Source organism: Acipenser ruthenus, chromosome 7 (assembly GCF_902713425.1).
Source record: "Acipenser ruthenus chromosome 7, fAciRut3.2 maternal haplotype, whole genome shotgun sequence".
Taxonomy (NCBI): domain Eukaryota; kingdom Metazoa; phylum Chordata; class Actinopteri; order Acipenseriformes; family Acipenseridae; genus Acipenser; species Acipenser ruthenus.
Genome location: NC_081195.1, coordinates 886150 through 908027, shown reverse-complemented (window position 1 = coordinate 908027; position 21878 = coordinate 886150). Strand labels below are relative to the sequence as shown.

Here is a 21878-nt window from a genome sequence, read left to right as displayed (position 1 = left end):
TCCCCTCTAGTACAGACTGTCCTAGTTTTAAATGTGTCTTGGATAGAGACTGGGAATGCTCCCCGCCAGTACAGACTGTCCTAGTTTCACATGTGTCTTTGGATAGAGACTGGGAATGCTCCCCACCAGTACAGACTGTCCTAGTTTCACACTGCACAGCACAGGATATTGTACAACATGACAGTGACTGAAAACACAGTCTAGGTTTTCTTTTCCAGTCTCCAGGTTAGAAGCCCAAGGGTAAAAGCTCTCAATCTTGTTCCCAGGTAGTCAATTTTCTAAATAATGGTACAAACAGATCAATAATTATTGGTTCCAACAGAGGGCTGACATATTCAGAGAATCCTGCAGTCTTTGAGAGAGACAACAGTCTCTTCAAACAAAGGCTCCTTGCTCTCCTCATGAACTCAGTCCTCCTTAAGTAAGTTTGTGTTTACAGCTGACCTTGTCTCTTGTGGTGTGAGTCTTTGTACTTTTTATGTCCAAGTAGAAAAGTGATGTACTGAAGCCTTTAGAAGATCCTGGCAGGCTGCTGTTTTCATTTCTAGTTTTAATTTGTACTTCTAAATTGGGATTCATTTGTGAAAAGAATATTGGTATATGCACAAGTCTCCAGAGGGACGTAGTTATCCTGAAAGACTCCAAAGACGTCAGTGGCTCCAATATTTACAGCCTATGAAAGACTGTCTCGTTCAGCACAGTTTGATTGTGCTCAAATTCTTGTGCATATTGTAATTAATGAGAATGAATCTGTGTCATTGAGGAGTTGGCCAAAGTAAAAATACACTGTGTATGCCCGACCTAAATAATTTAAACTAGTCCATATCATTTCTCCACATATTTCACGTTTTGTATGTAGTACCACATGTACATAATATAAGACATTTTTGAGTTTGGGTGTGATAGTACAGCCTTTTTTCTTTGTGACAACTGGCACTGTCATTTTTTTTTCTTCAAACCAAATAGGGCAGCAGTGTGGAGTAGTGGTTAGGGCTTTGGATTCTTGACCGGAGGGTTGTGGGTTCAATCCCAGGTGGAGGACACTGTTGCTGTACCCTTGAGCAAGGTACTTTACCTAGATTGCTCCAGTAAAAAAAACAACTGTATACATGGGTAATTGTATGTCAAAAATAATGTGATATCTTGTAACAATTGTAAGTTGCCCTGAATAAGGGCGTCTGCTAAGAAATAAATAAAATAGTGAGAATTTCAATTGAAAACTGATGGGTAGGTTTTATCAACTGAGATGACAACAGAGACGGAACAGCGTGGTGGAGTATTTCAATGTCAGTCATCTTTTAGCTGCTAGAAAAAGCAACAAAAGAATTGGTGTTTAATTGAGCTGTCATTCAAGACAGGTCTACGAAAAGGCTATTTTTTTTTAAATAGAGAAAGTGTGACTCACTGCATACAAAAAAAAATAATGTGATATCTGTATAATGTATAATGTGATATCTTGTAACAATTGTAAGTCGCCCTGGATAAGGGTGTCTGCTAAGAAATAAATAATAATAATAATAATACACAGTTCTGTGGATATCGTACAGATATAGGGTTATCTGACATTGTGACTTCATTTAAAACATGTGTTGCGGATATACAGTATTTTCTGATTTTCCTCAATTTTCTTTTGTAAGTTCCTGGCCAGAGTGCTTTAATAATGCATTGTAAATATTCTATGTGTTCAAAATAAGTGTCAGGCTGCCATCAGTTCAGTGGGTGGTGCTTTAATGGAACAGAATCCATCTCTTTATGTTTTCTTATATGTGAATATCAGTGTTGTGGTGAACAGGGAGGTGAAGTCTGTCTGTCTTCTTTTTTTTTTTTCTCTGTCCTCGCAAAAGCCTCAATTTAAAACTGCTGGTAAAAAAACAAAACAACAACAACAACAACATCATTGTAATGTTTTTTTTTTTTTTTTCCTAAAATCATGGTTACAGTTCATTTCCCACCAGTTACCTTGCTCTTTCCTTTGTTCTTCATTCATAGACTGCTTCTGTTTTGGACGGCATGATCGCTCTGAGCTGTTGTATAATGGTTTCCATGGCCACTGAGAGCTTTCCTGATGGGAGCCAGGGAGCACGTTTCAATACATTTGTCAGGATGGTCAAATTACCAGCCATGTAAAAACTTTTATTAAAATAGGCAAAACAGAGTAAAACATTTCCAGAGAGAAGACTGATGTCCGTTTAGTTGCCATGGAAACCATGACATAAAGAATGTTGACTCATAACAAGAAAAAACAAATACCCAACAGCAACCCGTAATGTTTAATACATTGTTATTTTGAGTATAGTAGCACACAGGTCCCAAGGAATTTAAGGAAGTCCCAAGTTTTAAATTGCTCCTTGGTAGAATCTGGACATTCCTCTACTAAAACCCATGAAGACCATTTTCATTTAGAGGTGCCTAATTTTAGACTAATAAATACATAAATCCATTTACTCTTGGCCATTTAGGTGGTTGAATATCTCAATTTATAACATGTACTTTTCCAAAAGTCCACTTTGCTGTTTAAAATAGTGGAGAAGCTCAGCTGCAGATCTGTAGGAAACCCTGTTATTGTCATTTCTTGTCATTGCACACTGATGACTTTGAAAGCTTCTGTCACTCTAGCACTGCTTCAGTGTGTAGCTTGAACTGGGGTATTATACTGTGGCTTTGGCTGTAAGTATTTTGTTGATCAATCCTTAAATGAAAAGTGGTCAGCTAGACAGACCCAGAAGCAGGGAACGCTAGCACTTTGTGCTACTAGTATATTACATTCAGGCCGCTGACAGTTTGAGTGCCATGCCAGCTCCCCCCAACTCTGAGTCTCTTAAGCCATGTAAGAGGTGTATCTATATATTAGAAAACAGATGTGAGATTTCCTTCAACCTGAAAAATACGTAAACACAGTATTCGGCTGATGATAGAAAGTCTCTGTTCTAGTCACACCCTCTGAATGCTGTCTGTCAATGTCAATGCCAATACAGTAAGCCCAACAGGAATAGCAGCTAGTCTCCAGCTTGAGTGACAAGATGTAGAAATCAAGCAACTGGACGCAGAAATCAAGCAACTGGACGCAGACTGATTACTTTGAATAAACTTTATGAACACATGTGATCATCACGAACATGTAGTGGAGTAGATATTATTAATTACTAAAACTTATTTGTTTTACTTTTGCCAATACATGGCAAATAAACAAATGTGCTCTCAACTCCTGATAAAAAGTGACAGCCACTTTTATTCTTTTACATGTTTGATTTAAAAAAAAAAAAATTAGAGGTAGATAGAAACAAACCATATTTGTTTTTTTTATGTAGGAGGTCTCTGAAGTGAAGATCAGTTTTTTATGTAGGAGGTCTCTGAAGGAAGATCAGGGTTTTTTTTATGTAGGAGGTCTCTGAAGTGAAGATCAGGTTTTTTATGTAGGAGGTCTCTGAAGTGAAGATCAGGTTTTTTATGTAGGAGGTCTCTGAAGTGAAGATCAGGTTTTTTATGTAGGAGGTCTCTGAAATGAAGATCAGGTTTTTTTATGTAGGAGGTCTCTGAAGTGAAGGTCAGGTTTTTTTATGTAGGAGGTCTCTGAAGTGAAGATCAGGGTTTTTTATGTAGGAGGTCTCTGAAGTGAAGATCAGGTTTTTTATGTAGTGAAGATCAGTTTTTTTATGTAGGAGGTCTCTGAAGGGAAGATCAGTTTTTTTATGTAGGAGGTCTCAAGTGAAGATCAGGTTTTTTATGTAGGAGGTCTCTCAAGTGAAGATCAGGTTTTTTTATGTAGGAGGTCTCTGAAATGAAGATCAGGTTTTTTTTATGTAGGAGGTCTCTGAATGGAAGATCAGTTTTTTTATGTAGGAGGTCTCAAGTGAAGATCAGGTTTTTTATGTAGGAGGTCTCTCAAGTGAAGATCAGGTTTTTTTTATGTAGGAGGTCTCTGAAGTGAAGATCAGGTTTTTTATGTAGTGAAGATCAGGTTTTTTATGTAGGAGGTCTCTGAAATGAAGATCAGTTTTTTTATGTAGGAGGTCTCTGAAGTGAAGATCAGTTTTTTTATGTAGGAGGTCTCTGAAGGGAAGATCAGTTTTTTTATGTAGGAGGTCTCTGAAATGAAGATCAGGTTTTTTTATGTAGGAGGTCTCTGAAGTGAAGGTCAGGTTTTTTTTATGTAGGAGGTCTCAAGTGAAGATCAGTTTTTTTTATGTAGGAGGTCTCTGAAGTGAAGATCAGGTTTTTTAGGTTTTTTATGTAGTGAAGATCGGTTTTTTTATGTAGGAGGTCTCTGAAGTGAAGATCAGGGTTTTTTATGTAGGAGGTCTCTGAAGGGAAGATCAGGTTTTTTTTATGTAGGAGGTCTCAAGTGAAGATCAGGTTTTTTATGTAGGAGGTCTCTCAAGTGAAGATCAGGTTTTTTTTATGTAGGAGGTCTCTGAAATGAAGATCAGGTTTTTTTATGTAGGAGGTCTCTGAAGTGAAGGTCAGGTTTTTTTATGTAGGAGGTCTCAAGTGAAGATCAGTTTTTTTTTATGTAGGAGGTCTCTGAAGTGAAGATCAGGTTTTTTATGTTTTTTATGTAGTGAAGATCAGTTTTTTTATGTAGGAGGTCTCTGAAATGAAGATCAGTTTTTTTATGTAGGAGGTCTCAAGTGAAGATCAGGTTTTTTATGTAGGAGGTCTCTGAAATGAAGATCAGGTTTTTTTATGTAGGAGGTCTCTGAAGTGAAGGTCAGGTTTTTTTATGTAGGAGGTCTCTGAAGTGAAGATCAGGGTTTTTTATGTAGGAGGTCTCTGAAGGGAAGATCAGTTTTTTTATGTAGGAGGTCTCAAGTGAAGATCAGGTTTTTTTTATGTAGGAGGTCTCTCAAGTGAAGATCAGGTTTTTTTATGTAGGAGGTCTCTGAAATGAAGATCAGGTTTTTTTATGTAGGAGGTCTCTGAAGGGAAGATCAGGTTTTTTATGTAGGAGGTCTCAAGGGAAGATCAGGTTTCTTATGTAGGAGGTCTCTCAAGTGAAGATCAGGTTTTTTTTATGTAGGAGGTCTCTGAAGTGAAGATCAGGTTTTTTATGTAGTGAAGATCAGGTTTTTTATGTAGGAGGTCTCTGAAATGAAGATCAGTTTTTTTATGTAGGAGGTCTCTGAAGTGAAGATCAGGTTTTTTTTATGTAGGAGGTCTCTGAAATGAAGATCAGGTTTTTTTATGTAGGAGGTCTCTGAAGTGAAGGTCAGGTTTTTTTTATGTAGGAGGTCTCTGAAGTGAAGATCAGGTTTTTTAGGTTTTTTATGTAGTGAAGATCGTTTTTTTTATGTAGGAGGTCTCTGAAGTGAAGATCAGGGTTTTTTATGTAGGAGGTCTCTGAAGGGAAGATCAGGTTTTTTTTATGTTGGAGGTCTCAAGTGAAGATCAGGTTTTTTATGTAGGAGGTCTCTCAAGTGAAGATCAGGTTTTTTTTATGTAGGAGGTCTCTGAAATGAAGATCAGGTTTTTTTATGTAGGAGGTCTCTGAAGTGAAGGTCAGGTTTTTTTATGTAGGAGGTCTCAAGTGAAGATCAGTTTTTTTTTATGTAGGAGGTCTCTGAAGTGAAGATCAGTTTTTTTATGTAGGAGGTCTCAAGTGAAGATCAGGTTTTTTATGTAGGAGGTCTCTCAAGTGAAGATCAGGTTTTTTTATGTAGGAGGTCTCTGAAATGAAGATCAGGTTTTTTTATGTAGGAGGTCTCTGAATGGAAGATCAGGTTTTTTATGTAGGAGGTCTCTGAAGTGAAGATCAGTTTTTTTATGTAGGAGGTCTCTGAAGGGAAGGTCAGTTTTTTTATGTAGGAGGTCTCTGAAATGAAGATCAGGTTTTTTTATGTAGGAGGTCTCTGAAGTGAAGGTCAGGTTTTTTTTATGTAGGAGGTCTCTGAAGTGAAGATCAGGTTTTTTAGGTTTTTTATGTAGTGAAGATCGGTTTTTTTATGTAGGAGGTCTCTGAAGTGAAGATCAGGGTTTTTTATGTAGGAGGTCTCTGAAGGGAAGATCAGGTTTTTTTTATGTAGGAGGTCTCAAGTGAAGATCAGGTTTTTTATGTAGGAGGTCTCTCAAGTGAAGATCAGGTTTTTTTTATGTAGGAGGTCTCTGAAATGAAGATCAGGTTTTTTTATGTAGGAGGTCTCTGAAGTGAAGGTCAGGTTTTTTTATGTAGGAGGTCTCAAGTGAAGATCAGTTTTTTTTTATGTAGGAGGTCTCTGAAGTGAAGATCAGTTTTTTTATGTAGGAGGTCTCAAGTGAAGATCAGGTTTTTTATGTAGGAGGTCTCTCAAGTGAAGATCAGGTTTTTTTATGTAGGAGGTCTCTGAAATGAAGATCAGGTTTTTTTTATGTAGGAGGTCTCTGAATGGAAGATCAGGTTTTTTATGTAGGAGGTCTCTCAAGTGAAGATCAGGTTTTTTTTATGTAGGAGGTCTCTGAAGTGAAGATTATGTTTTTTATGTAGTGAAGATCAGGTTTTTTATGTAGGAGGTCTCTGAAATGAAGATCAGTTTTTTTATGTAGGAGGTCTCTGAAGTGAAGATCAGTTTTTTTATGTAGGAGGTCTCTGAAGGGAAGATCAGTTTTTTTATGTAGGAGGTCTCTGAAGGGAAGATCAGTTTTTTATGTAGGAGGTCTAAAGTGAAGATCAGGTTTTTTTATGTAGGAGGTTTCAAGTGAAGATCAGGTTTTTTATGTAGGAGGTCTCTGAAGTGAAGATCAGGTTTTTTATGTTTTTTATGTAGTGAAGATCAGTTTTTTTTATGTAGGAGGTCTCTGAAGTGAAGATCAGGTTTTTTTATGTAGGAGGTCTCAAGTGAAGATCAGTTTTTTTATGTAGGAGGTCTGAAGGGAAGATCAGGTTTTTTTATGTAGGAGGTCTCTGAAGGGAAGATCAGGTTTTTTTATGTAGGAGGTCTCTGAAGTGAAGATCGTTTTTTTTATGTAGGAGGTCTGAAGTGAAGATCAGTTTTTTTATGTAGGAGGTCTCTGAAGTGAAGATCGTTTTTTTATGTAGGAGGTCTCTGAAGTGAAGATCAGGGTTTTTTATGTAGGAGGTCTCTGAAGTGAAGATCAGGTTTTTTTATGTAGGAGGTCTCTGAAATGAAGATCAGGTTTTATTTTTTTATGTAGGAGGTCTGAAGTGAAGATCAGTTTTTTATGTAGGAGGTCTGAAGTGAAGATCAGGGTTTTTTTATGTAGGAGGTCTCTGAAGTGAAGATCAGTTTTTTTATGTAGGAGGTCTCTGAAGTGAAGATCATTTTTTTTTATGTAGGAGGTCTCTGAAGGGAAGATCAGTTTTTTTATGTAGGAGGTCTCTGAAGGGAAGATCAGTTTTTTATGTAGGAGGTCTGAAGTGAAGATCAGGTTTTTTTATGTAGGAGGTTTCAAGTGAAGATCAGGTTTTTTATGTAGGAGGTCTCTGAAGTGAAGATCAGGTTTTTTATGTTTTTTATGTAGTGAAGATCAGTTTTTTTATGTAGGAGGTCTCTGAAGTGAAGATCAGGTTTTTTTATGTAGGAGGTCTCAAGTGAAGATCAGTTTTTTTATGTAGGAGGTCTGAAGGGAAGATCAGGTTTTTTATGTAGGAGGTCTCTGAAGGGAAGATCAGGTTTTTTTATGTAGGAGGTCTCTGAAGTGAAGATCGTTTTTTTTATGTAGGAGGTCTGAAGTGAAGATCAGTTTTTTTATGTAGGAGGTCTCTGAAGTGAAGATCGTTTTTTTATGTAGGAGGTCTCTGAAGTGAAGATCAGTTTTTTTATGTAGGAGGTCTCTGAAGTGAAGATCAGTTTTTTTATGTAGGAGGTCTGAAGGGAAGATCAGGTTTTTGTAGGAGGTCCCTGAAGTGAAGATCAGTTTTTTTATGTAGGAGGTCTGAAGGGAAGATCAGGTTTTTGTAGGAGGTCCCTGAAGTGAAGATTAGTTTTTTATGTAGGAGGTCTGAAGTGAAGATCAGTTTTTGTAGGAGGTTTCTGAAGGGAAGATCAGTTTTTGTAGGAGGTTTCTGAAGTGAAGATCAGTTTTTGTAGGAGGTTTCTGAAGTGAAGATCAGTTTTTCTTATGTAGGAGGTCCCTGAAGTGAAGATGTTTTTATGTAGGAGGTCCCTGAAGTGAAGATGTTTTTATGTAGGAGGTCCCTGAAGTGAAGCTCGGTTTTCCGGTAAAACCCTTTTCTTTCGGTTATATTACTTAAGTGAAATATTTCACAGATTTGCTTAAATGTAGCATAATACTGACTGTGCCTGTCATTGAATGAAATAAACTCCTTAGCAATGTTAGTCCTGTTCAGTTCATCAAGACGCATCATGAAAAGCTTCTGTCAGCTGCAGCACTGGATACTGGCAAGGTGTGGAACAACTGCAAGAGTGAAGGGATTTCAGAGAACAAAACATCTGATGATAGGACAGATAAACACATCGATTGTGGCCAAAGCATGAAAAAAAACACAGAAACGTAGTTCTTTTACTTACTTCATAATAATACCAATCTGAAATGGCAGAAGAGTGAAATAATGCTTTTTTAATGGCAATTTTATATACATGTTTAAGTAAAAATAGTTTACAGTAAACTTTGTAGACTGGCTGGTGCATTTATAGTATTTCATAGTAAATAAAGTTGGAACACAGAAGTGAGCCTACCAGTATATTTACAGTTCACACCACAGGCATTTCATTTCAAACAGAAATGCGCTTGCTTAATTGTTCAGATACTGCCAAGCATGGTCTATAGTACAAACATTTTTTTAAAACTCTGGCAGACTTTTGGTTTTGTTTTGTTTGTTTTTTTTCCCCCATCATGCTTTGGCCGCAATTGAGCTGCATTGTTTGAAGATCTCGTCTGTGTTTAGGTGGGAACACTAAAAATAGCACTGATGAAGCTTCGCCCCCCATCCCCCCCCCCCCCCCAAAACCATAAAACGCTCCCAAAATAGTTATCATCTCGCCTCAAATTATTCCCATCAGGCTTGGCTGTGTTTCTTACTTTGATGTAACCTAGATACAGTATAACAATTGTCATGTTGAAATTGCATGTTCGAGCCTAAAGAGAAATGATTCAAAGTAATGGGAATATTAAACAAAACGAAGGTGCGCTCTGCTCCGTTAAACTGCCACACCTGTACACAATCACTTTAACTTGCTTCTGAAATACTGCATCTTCCTGGCTGTGTTTCAAAGAAACGTGTGCAACCCTTCTGAAAGGATGCTTTTCCTTAGTGTCGGCTCAGTGCAGCTTGCAGTACGAAACTAAACTGCTACCTGAGATTAGGCTTTGATTGGAGACCCTGTTCTTCAGGCTCTGTGGAAGTGCTGTGAGCTACACCGCTTACATTTCGAGGAGAGCTTCACAGACATATTTCTGTTTTTATTCTGGATTTACATTTGTTTTCATCGTGGCTGTATTGATCTTTATAAGGAACAATGAAAATATCACAAATCCTTTCTTTCTTTCTTTTTTTACACTAAATCTGTCACACATGTCTGGAGGAGATGAGGCCGGGCAGATAAAGAACAAGTTGCTTACAATGTGAACATGCTGAGAGCGCTCCTAGTCATCGCTGTGATCAATATCTGGAGGAATTGGTTCCAGCCTGATACAAAATCACATCTTCCTATAATTACTAAAAACAAACTATACACACGATGCTCAATAAAAGAAATATATATATGTTTTACCCACCCTGCCTTCTAGGCAAAAAGAAAGTAAGTCACAATGTATAACACAAACCTTCTAATAAACAACTGTTATATATTGATTTAAAATGAATTGATAAAAAACCTTCAAGCATTGCAAGAGAGATATAAGAGTGTTTGAAGATGAAGCGCCCAACACAGAGAATTCATTTTTTTAACGACAAGCACTGCTGACATTTCTGTGCATATTAAACACTTCTGAGTCCGTATACAAGCCTCTGATTTGTAGTAGTATGTGTCCAGAGTCTTCTGCCTTCCAGTTAGATTGCAGAGGAGGTTGTGGAAGGCCTTTGTGAGCTCTTCCACAGTATATTCAGTATTATCAAGTGCTGGCTTACCCTAGTCTATGCTTGTACACTGCAGTGCAGTGACCCTTATCCCTAGGGAATATCCTAGACATACGACAAGCTATTCAGAAAAGTGGATAAGTTCTGTAGGGGTGTAAACAGCTGAGAAAGTTGTTCTCTTTTAGTAAACAGCACAGATTTGAATATCTTTAGACAGATTTACATTGAAATATACTCTGCCTTTTTATTTTCTGAAGCTCAAAACTGCTCAGGACTCCGTACCTGCAGCCAGTGTCTGGAGCAGCCAGGCTGCGGATGGTGCAACGACCCCAGCAACACCGGCAAAGGACAGTGCATTGAGGGCTCGTCAAGGGGACCAATGAAGGGGATTGGGAAGCAGAGCCAAGACCTGGTGCTTGATCAGGGCCTGTGCCCCAAGGACAAAAGCTTTGAATGGGCTTTTATTCACTGTCCAGGTGAGAAAGGTGTACTTTGATGTGAGAAAATTGTTTTGTTTGCTGCAGAGGATTGAGTAACATTGACGAAAGACTAAGACGCAGTTTTACAATGTTATAATGAATGTGGTTTTGTAGCAGAAACAAATGGGACAAGGCTTTGCTCTTATTTTTAGCAATGACATTTGGTTCTTGCGCTCTCCTCCCAGATCAATTCATTAAATATACTTTGATCCAAGAGGCTCAGATGTTTCAGCGAATTTCATCTTACATGTACTCTGAACAGTAAATCGTGGATTTGTATTACAGGCCAGAACAAAAATATGTATTAAAGTTCACAGCTTTCCTTCACAAATAACCTCAAACTTATTCCTGACAGTTCATTGAACATTGATGGTTTGAACTTCAGCCAAGAATGTGTGATTTTTCCCTCTCAGCTCTTTGTGAATAATCACTAATGCTTCTGTTGGCTTTATGTCAGACTTGGAATTGCTAATATTTATTGAGGGACCTGTTCAAGATATATCACTGCCTAAACTCCCCAGTCCTTTGATCCAAATCTTCATATAGAATTAATGGGGGGGGAAAAGCTGTGCTTCAGATTTGAGTGTACAGCACTGGGTTCACTACCAAAATAGATTAACTCGGCTCTTTGATCTTCTACACATGTGAATGTGTTCCTACAGACCATGGACCTGCTTTCATATAGTAGACTACAGTGGAGAGCCAGAATCCATCTGTTTGCAGTATGCTGCCAATACTCTGCGTTGGGTAGCATGGGCATTATACCTGCAGGAACCTGGAGACCCTAAACGTTTTCTATTGCGATGTAAACGTGGGTCCTGTTTTGTTATAAATGAAATCATTGTTCTAGTCAACTTGAATTCAACCCTGAAGTATTATGTAATGGAGAAGCATTTCATTTTTTAATGGGCAGTATTGCAGTGCAGTTGTGAGCCTTAGCGTTAAGTTATTAATTAAAAATAATAATATCTCTAGATATTTTACACTGCGCGAGCTTTATAAAAAAGGTTTGACCAACGCACCTGAATTCTGACCCAAAGACCTCTTCTGCTGTGCGGTTCTTTGAATATCAGGTTTCTGCACTTCTGTGGTGTTTGTTAGTGACTAATTTGGAAAACTGGTTATGTATTGATTGAAAATGCAATGCCATTAATTGTACCAATGTTGTCATCTTTCCCAGCATGCCAGTGCAACGGGCACAGCACGTGTGTGAACAGCAGCATTTGTGAACAGTGCAAAAACCTGACCACAGGAAAGCAATGCGAGGCCTGCATGGCTGGATACTATGGGGACCCTACGAACGGAGGGAAATGCCAGGGTGAGTTTGACACTTTCAGTATCCCTGTAGGCTTTTATCAGCCTGTTTCTAATGTCTTCAAATGCTTTGTATTCGACAGAACTCGCAGACCACTCTGTGGGACACATTGGAAGGGTTAAGCAGTTCATTTAGTCGCTTGATTTGTGTTCAGGTGTATAGCTTGGTTTAGCGTTTATGTACAGGACCTTTTAAATTCCATTCCCTTGGTCCTCTCATTTTAAATCCAGATCCAAAGCCCTATGCTATGGTAATGCTTTGGTACTCGCTTTCTTTGCTTTTTAATTCATCTTTCAAAATCTTTGCATACATTGCATTTTATCTTTTGTTCTTAAAAGATTTGCACTTTTAATATTACGGAGGTTTCCATATATAAATGGAGTGGTGCATGTAACTGTACGGTGTGTAAGAATAATACCTTGCCTGGTTGACAGGGGCACATTATCCTGTGTTTTATACACCATTCAATAATTCTTATTCATTCTCTCATGTCCTGAAGTTGACCGAACTCCCCACTGCTGTCAATAGCACCATCGCGGGAATTTGATTGACGGTAGCTTTCTAGGTCTTCAGGGGTGTATTATCTTTTCTAACCAATAAGCACTGTGTCACCCTCTGTGAAATATGTTAAATGACATAATGGTTCAAAGTAATGTATTAGTTCTGCAAGATTATGTATTGTACATCTTGTGTAAATTACTTTGCAGGGTTTTCACTTCTTCACTGTCCAGCAGCCTTGCAGGGCTTATTCTAGAGAAGCAGAACGTTTAAGTGACAAACTGGCTGTCCTGAAAGTTGGCCCAGCAGATAGATCTTTAGTATCATTGCATATTCTACTCCAAAGCTGGGTGATTGTAGGATTGATAAAAGGGTTAAGATATATTACAGATAAACATCACAACCTGAAATAGTGCTGCCAGGTGTATAAAATGCTAAGTAATTAATAATAATAATAATAATAATAATAATAATAATAATAATAATAATAATAATAATAATGGTTATGAAAACCTTTTGATCTACCTACAGTATATACTTAATTTTCGTTCTGAAGGAAAAATGCAAGTTGTGGGAAAAACATGAGGATGTGCAAAATGTGTGAATTAATTGGTAACCCATGCTGTAGAAGTAAATCTATTGGAAGCTTACATTTCTGCAAAATATTTTTAGTAATTAGTTTATTTTGGAGATATTTAAGAGCAATTGAAGTATTTTTAAAGTGGCTTGATGGCTCATTGCGAATTCATGAAAAAAAAATATCCATCTATGTATCTTTTGAGCTAAAATATATATATATATATATATATATATATATATATATATATATATACAGTGTATGTATATATATATATATGTGTGTGTGTGTGTATATATATATATATATATATAATGTGTGTGTGTGTGTGTGTGTGTGTGTGTGTGTGTGTGTGTAAAATCTGTGTATGTTCTCTCTCTGCATGCTAAATAACTGTGTTGTGTTTCTTTAATTTATATATTGATCAGCCCTCTGTGTGTTTATGAGCCATTGTTTCGATGGAGGCGAGATTAACAGTTCATCACCAGCTATTGTCTCTATTGTCGGCACATTCCTTTTGATGATGTTAGTTTAAAAGCCCAGGGAATCGTGTCTAAAACCTAAACATGGAGTTGTTTAATTACCAGAGAGACCTAATAGAAGAGCTTTGTAAACATTAGCATGTTGGTTGCATCCTAGTTCAGTGATAGGGTTGGTACTCTTGAGCTGACAACTCAAATATAAAATGTGCCACAAGGATGTCAGACTGGACAAAGCCGTTGCTGATGGGAGAGAGTTTGCTGCACTGGCTACATGAAGTATACAATTGTTGGCATTTCAAAAGCTGTCATGGATTTTCTATTTCTAATCATTAGCTTATTATTGTGGAGATGTATTGATCAGATATGGCCTTACCTGTTTGCAGAAGTAATGTCATATCCTAACAATTGTGTGCTGTAATATGTGTAAAACAATCAACTACACAGTAATCAGAGGAGCAGTGAGAATGGCACCAACGCTAACCACGTGCAGGGATCCAGTGTGCAGTGTGAACCTAGAGAGCCTAGCTTGTGTAGTTTGCATTTCTCCATGCTCGACAAGATCCTCATCCTACCATGAAGAAACCACCTTATCAGTTCATAGTAGGAATTATAATTGAGCTGCCATACCATGCATTGTCCTAACCTCAGGCTCTACGAATCCCATACTAAAAGAAATGAATCTATATATACTGTGTGTGTGTGTGTGTGTGTGTGTGTGTGTGATATATATATATATATATATATATATATATATATATATATATATATATATATATATATATATATATATATATATATATATATATATATATATATATACATACACAGTATATATAAAATTAATTTAGTATTCTTTATTTTTACATGAAATTAGAATAAGAATAGAAAAGAAAAAACATGCCACTTGAGTAAGTTCTGATTAAATCCGTGCACATTCCCCATTCTGTGTCTAAAACCTTGCAGTGAGCCCCATTAAATAAACAAGACGTGCTCGTACCACTGCACACACAGTCCCTATAGGGGACGGAACCAAAATGACTAATAGGTGTAAACAATAGAAAAAAAAAGTCAAGTAGCCTGACTAAATAAAGAACACAATATGAGTAGTTCAGCAGCACGGTTTGAAGCTGGCATCGTGGGGTTTGAATGCTGCTGAAATGATTCGCCACGTCCCACTTTCCCAGCACGTCGATACGTCATTAAACCTGATTCATAGCTGTGTGATTGATTTAACTTTTCATTTCTATACATTTACATTCCGAGAAAGGAATCAGATTCACAGCTGCCAAGCATCACGTCTAGACACACCATTAGACGATACCCAAGCATAAAAAAATAAATAAGAAAGGCATTCACTGGAGGAGGAGCGTGTTTGCAGGTTAGTGTTCAGTACTAGATTACAGTGTGCAGTACTACATAAACCCTCTGACATGGATTAATGATGAGTGTGTATTGTTTTGTGACATGCTGACATATTTGGTCTTCTTGAAAACAAATAATTTAATTTTCTGAATAAGTTGTGCACAGTTCTCACACATCATCCGAAACGATCATTACTTCCTCCATTATGAACATTTTATTCTAATTTGTTTTATTTTTTTTATTTTTACCATTGATTGCTTCTTGTATGTACACTTTTAAAAGTGTTTTCTTTACTTGTAATAAGGCCTAATTTACAGTAGAACTAGAGTCCGCAGCAGTGTGAGCCCCATGAATACTGTGTATACGTCACGTTTCATTAAGACTCGCAGAAAACCTGGAATTGAGAAACGGCAATGATGCCGTCCCCGTGCAACCCTGTGCTGGACTATTCATTCCTGAAGGGGTATTTCACACTGCTGTCCGTCCCACAGCTTCAGAAGAGTAGGGTGGGACAGTATGTGGAGTTCTAACTGGAAAAAGGGTCTCTGTCAAAAGGCTCAATAAAGTTTACCAGCTCAGTAAGAGCAAACCAGTACTGAGGCTAATACAAGGCAGGTGATTAAAAATAGAGACTCCCAAGTTATCTTCATGGATTTTAAAGGATGCTTTATAGCACAGTCATTGCTCAGATCTCGGAGTCTCTTGAGGTAGATTACTTGTTTTATTTCTCAAATACTGCATGCTGGAATGTTAGACCTGCAGCTACTGTACAATTTAACCATATTTTTCACAATTATGGCTACCTTTCAGGGATTTCTTAACCCCCCCTTACAAATTGGTATTCACAGGTAATGATTTGAAAGAAATATTACTTTTTTTTTTTTTTTTTAATAAAACTTGCAATAATACAAGTGTTCAAAAATGATCATTGTAGTTTAAACTTAATAAGTGCAAGTATTCTAATGGAAGTTCTTCCAGTTAGGTTATGACATAATTAGATTGAGGGTTCTTGGGTAATTCTTTAATACCCTATGGCTGTTGATGGGAGGATTCTTTTTGCTGTTTTTGATTGGCCAGGGTAATGCATTCATTGAATCCCTGTAGGTCTATACTGCCTGGACACCCAGAGCTTGCTATCAAGACAAATGCATTGTCCACTGCGGTTATCTGGGAGTCTCAAAAATGATGTTCAAAGAAGCTTGTGGATTCTACTGAAATTTACAAAGTAAAACGTAGGCTTGTAATATGTATGGACTGTTCTAGTATCTGTAAGCTTTTCTCATGCATATTTATTGAATGTTTGTAATTGTACTCTGCAGTTTTCATAAAGAGCAGATCTTGGGAGATCCCACCATGTTTAATTGTTGCTTGTAAAAATGTGTGCATTTGTCTATGTGCTCAGTCCCAGGATGTTTGTGGATAATATGTATCAGTCAGATGGTGAAAGCAGGATCAATACACTGTTAATTGATTTAATTTATGAAGTGCTTTTTTTTTAAGCTTGAGAAGATGATTTGTGATTGCCACTCAAGATACTGTGATCAGAAAACAGAAAACCTGCATTTCTAATTCAAGAGTATGACCACGTATTGATTTTCCTGGGGAAATTTCATTAAAATGTTTTTAAAAAGTCATTTTTTAAAATGACATCTTGAGGGATGGGCAACATCCCCCATTGGCAGGAACTCGAAGAATATTTATGCCAACAGCAGGGTGTGTGTGGGGAGGGGGGGTGCCAAGTCCATTCCAATCAGTGACAACCTATTTCCTGTGAAGAAAATTATTTATTTTGAGTTACATTAAACCTCTGTATTTGTTTTGAAAGAAAACTCATTAACAAATGAAACATTTGTAGCTTTTAACAAGCTTTCAATCACGCTTAATTACAAAGGGCAAGGTGTCTACTCTGCTGCGTTTCGACAAATTCAAGGAGACGCAGGATGCTGAAAGGCATCTGTTCCTCTTGAGCGTGCAGTCTATCACTGGATCACCGGTTATTGAAGTCTTCCTGGGCTGCACCAGCTGATGGAGAGGCATGATGCAGGACCTGTGCAGTATCTACCACAGGGTGTTATAATGAGACACAGGAGTCTTCAGATGAAGCCTGGAGGGTCTCATAGGTGTAGCAGACTGTTGAGAATCACAGTCGAATGTTAACACGAAACCAAGCAGGCCTCCGTTTCTCCTTCTGTTTGAAGTAACACTTCCTGACAGGTGATGGAAAGCGTCCCGCAGATGTGGGAATGAAATCTCCCCAGGATTGTTAACAGGGTCAGTGTCTTGAGCTGCGTACGCGAAATGTTAAAAGGTCAGATCCATGAACAATTCATCAGCAGTTAGTCACAATTATTTGACATTCTGAAAGTACTTGGCTGCCAGTCGATCTGACCTGATAGCCTGTGAATTTGTTTTGAACTATTTGGTGGTGGGGGGTCAGGTTTAGGGACACGTTGAAAACTTTGTAGTGTAATGCATTAATGGTAATTCTCCTGTTTGGGATGCCTCTGAAACAATGGAAACAAACAAAATGGAACTACATGTTTCGATACAACAGGTCTTCGTCAGGTTCACAATAATATACACAAATGTAATCCACGAACTTTTAAACTAAGGGCTATGTACAGTGTCGTGTTGGACATTGAGCATATTACAGCAAAGTGTTCTATCCCAGTCTCAGAAGGTAGTGGTATACATACAGATTACTTGCAGCAAGCCAAATGAACCACAATGCCCCTATACAACGTATCGGTGTGTCTCCTGTGTTATCGTTGAGCCCTTCATCATTGTGAGAATGCATGCAGCTCGCTATCTAAACCTTCCTGTCCCTGGGATTATTCCAGAACCATGCTCTCATACTGCATCATACACATACTGATAGAAAAAAAAAGCATCAAGTATCGGCAATTGTATTTTTGTTTTGAAGTTGCATGACCAACAGTAAATGAAGCAGGACTTTGTTTTTTTTGAATGCATGCTCACTCCACATCAATTACAGTATAAAGATTTTCAAAAAAGAGGGTAGTGTCTGAGGATCTTGTTTTCATAACTCTGTGAGGCTGATGAGAAACACATCGAAATGGAATACGCCCTGACTTGTAAAGTGGAGTAATATAATTGTAGATAAATATGCATTGCGCTTTTTGTTTTTTTATGCAAAATACATATTATTGCTGGTAGGGATTCTTATTCAATTATTTTTACAATGTATCGAAAACAAAACAAAAAGTTTGGATAAATGCCCCCTCTTGGCAAACAATAGATTCCAGTAGTAGAAAACAATCTTGTACTGTCCTGTCATCAAATCCAATCAGTTACTGCTTAGGCAGCCTGCACTGGGTGCTCATTCAGCAGTGTATAAAAGCAGGGCCACTGAATTGATGAGAAGGTGTGCAGCTCAATGGAAAGGCATGGTGGAAAAGAGGAAATCGCCAGCTTGATTTATATCAAATCCCTTTATCACCTTCACACTCTTCCTAAGGATTCATGCTGATCTCATAATGGTTTTCATTGGTGCTGGTGATGACATTCTCCTCCACATTCTGCAGGAGTGTTCATAGGACAGAGATCAGTGGGGCACATCACATGTGTTATTTCTTTTGTGACTGGAGCAATGGGAAGTAGAGGCAGCGACAGTGGGGAGAATATTGCACCTTGTTATGTGTGTCGCAGTACAGTGTCATAAATGAGATGTGCCGTGCAGCTTGAGGAGTGAATCATAGCTAAATTAGTAACGCAGGGCAACATAATGTTGCTTTATATTATTAGTACATTGTATATGGATTACATGCAGTATACTTTACAGTAATATGCTGAATGCAATGCACATCCATTAGTGACGTGACTATTTAATATGAGGAAGATAAATGAGACTAATTCTACAACACACTTTCAATTTTTGTAAAAGCATTATTTTCTAAATTACTGTATATTGGATACATAATATAGTTCAAGATTATAACCTCCAAAAGAGGAATGTGTTTAATCATTTCACTTCTGAGCCTTTCTGCACGTCCAGTGCGGCAGAATACATTTTTTTTTTTTGATAAAAACAAATTGTATTCTCAGTTATTTCTTTGTGTTCTACATAGACCTCTTTTTATTTACCCGCGTAATACACTGAAACTATTGAATTAGTTATGTTTGGGGAGTGTTCTGCAAGGTGAGTGCTGGCTTGTAAGCTTATTTTAGTCTTATTATTTTTGTTTTCTAGTGGCTGACCTAGCAAGACTAACATCTTAACAAACTGCTGATTCTGAACGCGTTAAAGTGGTTGAATTTCAAAGCAGTGTGGCTATTTCTGAACCCCTCAGATAGCAGGTTAATATGTAAATGTTAATATGTAAATGTAAATATAAAAACAGCATTTTAGCAACTAAGCCATCGATTATGATGGGTTGTAGGTTTGATATCTGAAACTGTCTTCAGTTGGACAACATTGTCACATAAATAATTCAATAGATTACTTGCTTTTATTCCAAATAGAAATGCTCCCCTTTAAAACAACCCTGCAGTATAGGTAATTCTGAAAAGTTATTAGGAGCAGTTGCTGCTGTAGAACATAAAAAGGCAATGTCTTTTGAGAGGAGTGTTAGCCTAAATAATAAATGTGAAGTTGGGTTTCATGCACAAGTTACAACAGTTCGTGTAATTCAAAGAATTTCATTGTTGTATATGGTTGCCTTTAAATGCTGAACAAGCAACAAGCAAGATGTCCCAGTTATATTATGGGAGTACATTTTATAGATCTTAATTTAGCTATAAATCATCTGGCAGGCTTGGCATGCTGGGAAAGCAGTGGATAGATTTTGTGTTTCTTCCAGCCTGTATTGGCAAAACACAGTCAAGCATATCTTATAATACCGTTTTTAATCCGCTATGCCAGCCATATGTAACGATGGCGTAGTATCGCCCTCATTGTTTCTTTGAGGTTTTTCAGTGCAGGTTCCACACTACTGGGCTATGAAATGGGTACATTACCCTTTACATAGCATTGTTTCTATCACATGAGGGGCATTTTATTTATTTATCAATGTGATGTTTTCTTTATTAAAAGCAATGTTATTACTGGGGCGCATATATGACATGTATAGTGCACCTATTTTTCATCTGTCCAGTGTTGGAGGGTTTGCCCATGTTCTGACAGAACTTCATCCTTTTAATAACAGCATTATTGCTGGCTTCCTTGAGCACTGTTCCGGAATCTCCAGAGGTTTAAAAACAGTAGTGTCACTTTGTTTGTATTTAGGTCAAGCTTGGTAGCTGAACTGATCCATCATTGCGGGAAAGGAAATGTACTTGTCCGAGGGGGAGGGGAGGGGAGGGGAGGGGGGGCAGCAGGTTAATTCACTTGCCTTCCAGGCCTCTGGAGGATATGGTTCAGAGTTGGCACAGGCCACAAGTGAAAGCAATTTGGTGGTCTTGTAAATACACATCTCAAAACCACCACACAATTCATCTGTGCTTGAGAGATGCCCAAGAGTGAATAAGCTGTGTGGGTGTTAACTCTTTCAGCGCAGGTGTGCTGGTCTAGGAAGCAGTTCAGTACAGTGTGTGTGTTCCTTTAGAGTTGCAGGTGTCATTCTGCATTTCAGCTTTCCAATTGAAAATCCTTTTACCTGTCAGTTTGTGGATCATTGTGATTTAAATTGACTGACCATCTTCTTCTTTCTCCCGCAGGTTGTAAATGCAATGGACATGCAAATAGTTGCCATTCGCAGTCAGGAAAATGCTTCTGCACTACCAAAGGAATCAAAGGAGACCAATGTCAACTGTAAGTATTGAAACAATGTGTTGCCAGCCGCCCCCCTCCCCCCCAGCATTTTTAGTAATGCAGTAGAGCCCTCGAGTTATGAATACCTTGAACATGTTTACAATAGTTTTAATAAGTGTTTTGTTTCAGTTGAAAGTGTAACACATTGCCGATTCCCACTTCTTGCCATTTCAGTAGGTTAACCTTGTGATTTCGTACTTCCAGCTAAAAAAAAAAATGGGTGTTTGGGTGACCGGTCAGTTCGTAAGTTTGGTGTTCGTAAACCTGAGGGAACACGAAGCCACTTTGTGACTTAGAACTTGGTTTCAGGAGACTAGGTTTCAGGCCACTGAATGGTACACCGGGGGAGCATTGGGGTTTGATACAGCAAGGTTGTCTCAAGCTATGTCTCCTGGAACCAGATTTCAAGCCACTGTTCCTGAAAACATGTATTTGTGTTCTGTCAGCTTTACTCAGAATTTCTACCTCTTGAATGCTGCTAATCCGTTTGTGAGTGTCAGTTCTGACTGGGATAATGAAGGATCTATAAGAATTCAAATGTTGACGTGAGAAATGCTTTTTACTAGCATAATATCAGAAATCTGGACGAGCAACACATATATTTCACAACCTCCCAAGTCAAACGGATAATGAACCTTTTTCATGCCAAGTTTCTGTCTGAACTGCGGGGGTTTCTTATTACAGTGCTAATTGCAGGTTCTTCATTTGGCTGTTTCATGCAGGTTCTACCTTTTGCTGCTGCAGTGTTTGCTTGGTATGTGGGAAACAGAGCACACAGGTTCAGCCAGATCCAACACTCCAGAATAGTCATGCTTATTGGGAATCCATCACGCAGAACAGAGTTAAACAACTTCTGCGACACAAGCCATATTATTTTGAAACTTGCATAGCAGGTATAATCCCCAATATACTTGCCCTTGAATTAAGACCAAACAATGTTTAATAACTAATGGTGCTAGCCTTTCATTTTGGAAACTTGGTGGTGTGCCACTGAAATCCTGGCACAAGCACCCTTCACGTAATTGATAGCTGGAACTGGAATAGCATATATTTAAGTGCTTCTGACTTACAAAATGGTACAAAACTGCTAATCCAGTGCATCTTGATGTAGACATGGGGCACTTTGGGGGATTGGTTACAGTTGTGTGGTCTTTTTTGTTTTTGGAGTTTCAGCACAGAGCCTGGTTCAACCCTGTCAAAGAAGAGATCTAATATAATACTAATTCATCTTCCAACCAACCGTTTTCAGTTCAGGGATGGGTAATATATTGCAGTTCAGAAATGAACTCTGTCTTTTCGTCCACTTAATCTGTTTCTTAGAATGTCATGAAATGTGCAAGGCTAGCCCGATTTAAACTAATTCATGGTATTTGTAAGCAAATATTGGTTCAGCCTTGGAGGCATAACAACATTAACATAAATATT

The 21878-nt window shown here is 38.0% G+C and overlaps 1 protein-coding gene across 6 annotated transcripts in view; it reads left to right on the top strand.

Moving 5' to 3' along the window:
- The window catches only part of atrnl1a (attractin-like 1a), a 200490-nt gene that overhangs the window by 61509 nt on the left and 117103 nt on the right, over positions 1 to 21878 (top strand). For all 6 annotated transcript variants that reach the window (XM_034026182.3, XM_034026181.3, XM_059026008.1 and 3 more), the window contains exons 18-20: positions 10228 to 10446; positions 11630 to 11767; positions 20360 to 20453. In XM_034026182.3, coding sequence (XP_033882073.3) covers positions 10228 to 10446; positions 11630 to 11767; positions 20360 to 20453 — 451 coding nt within the window. The remainder of the gene's footprint in view (positions 1 to 10227; positions 10447 to 11629; positions 11768 to 20359; positions 20454 to 21878) is intronic.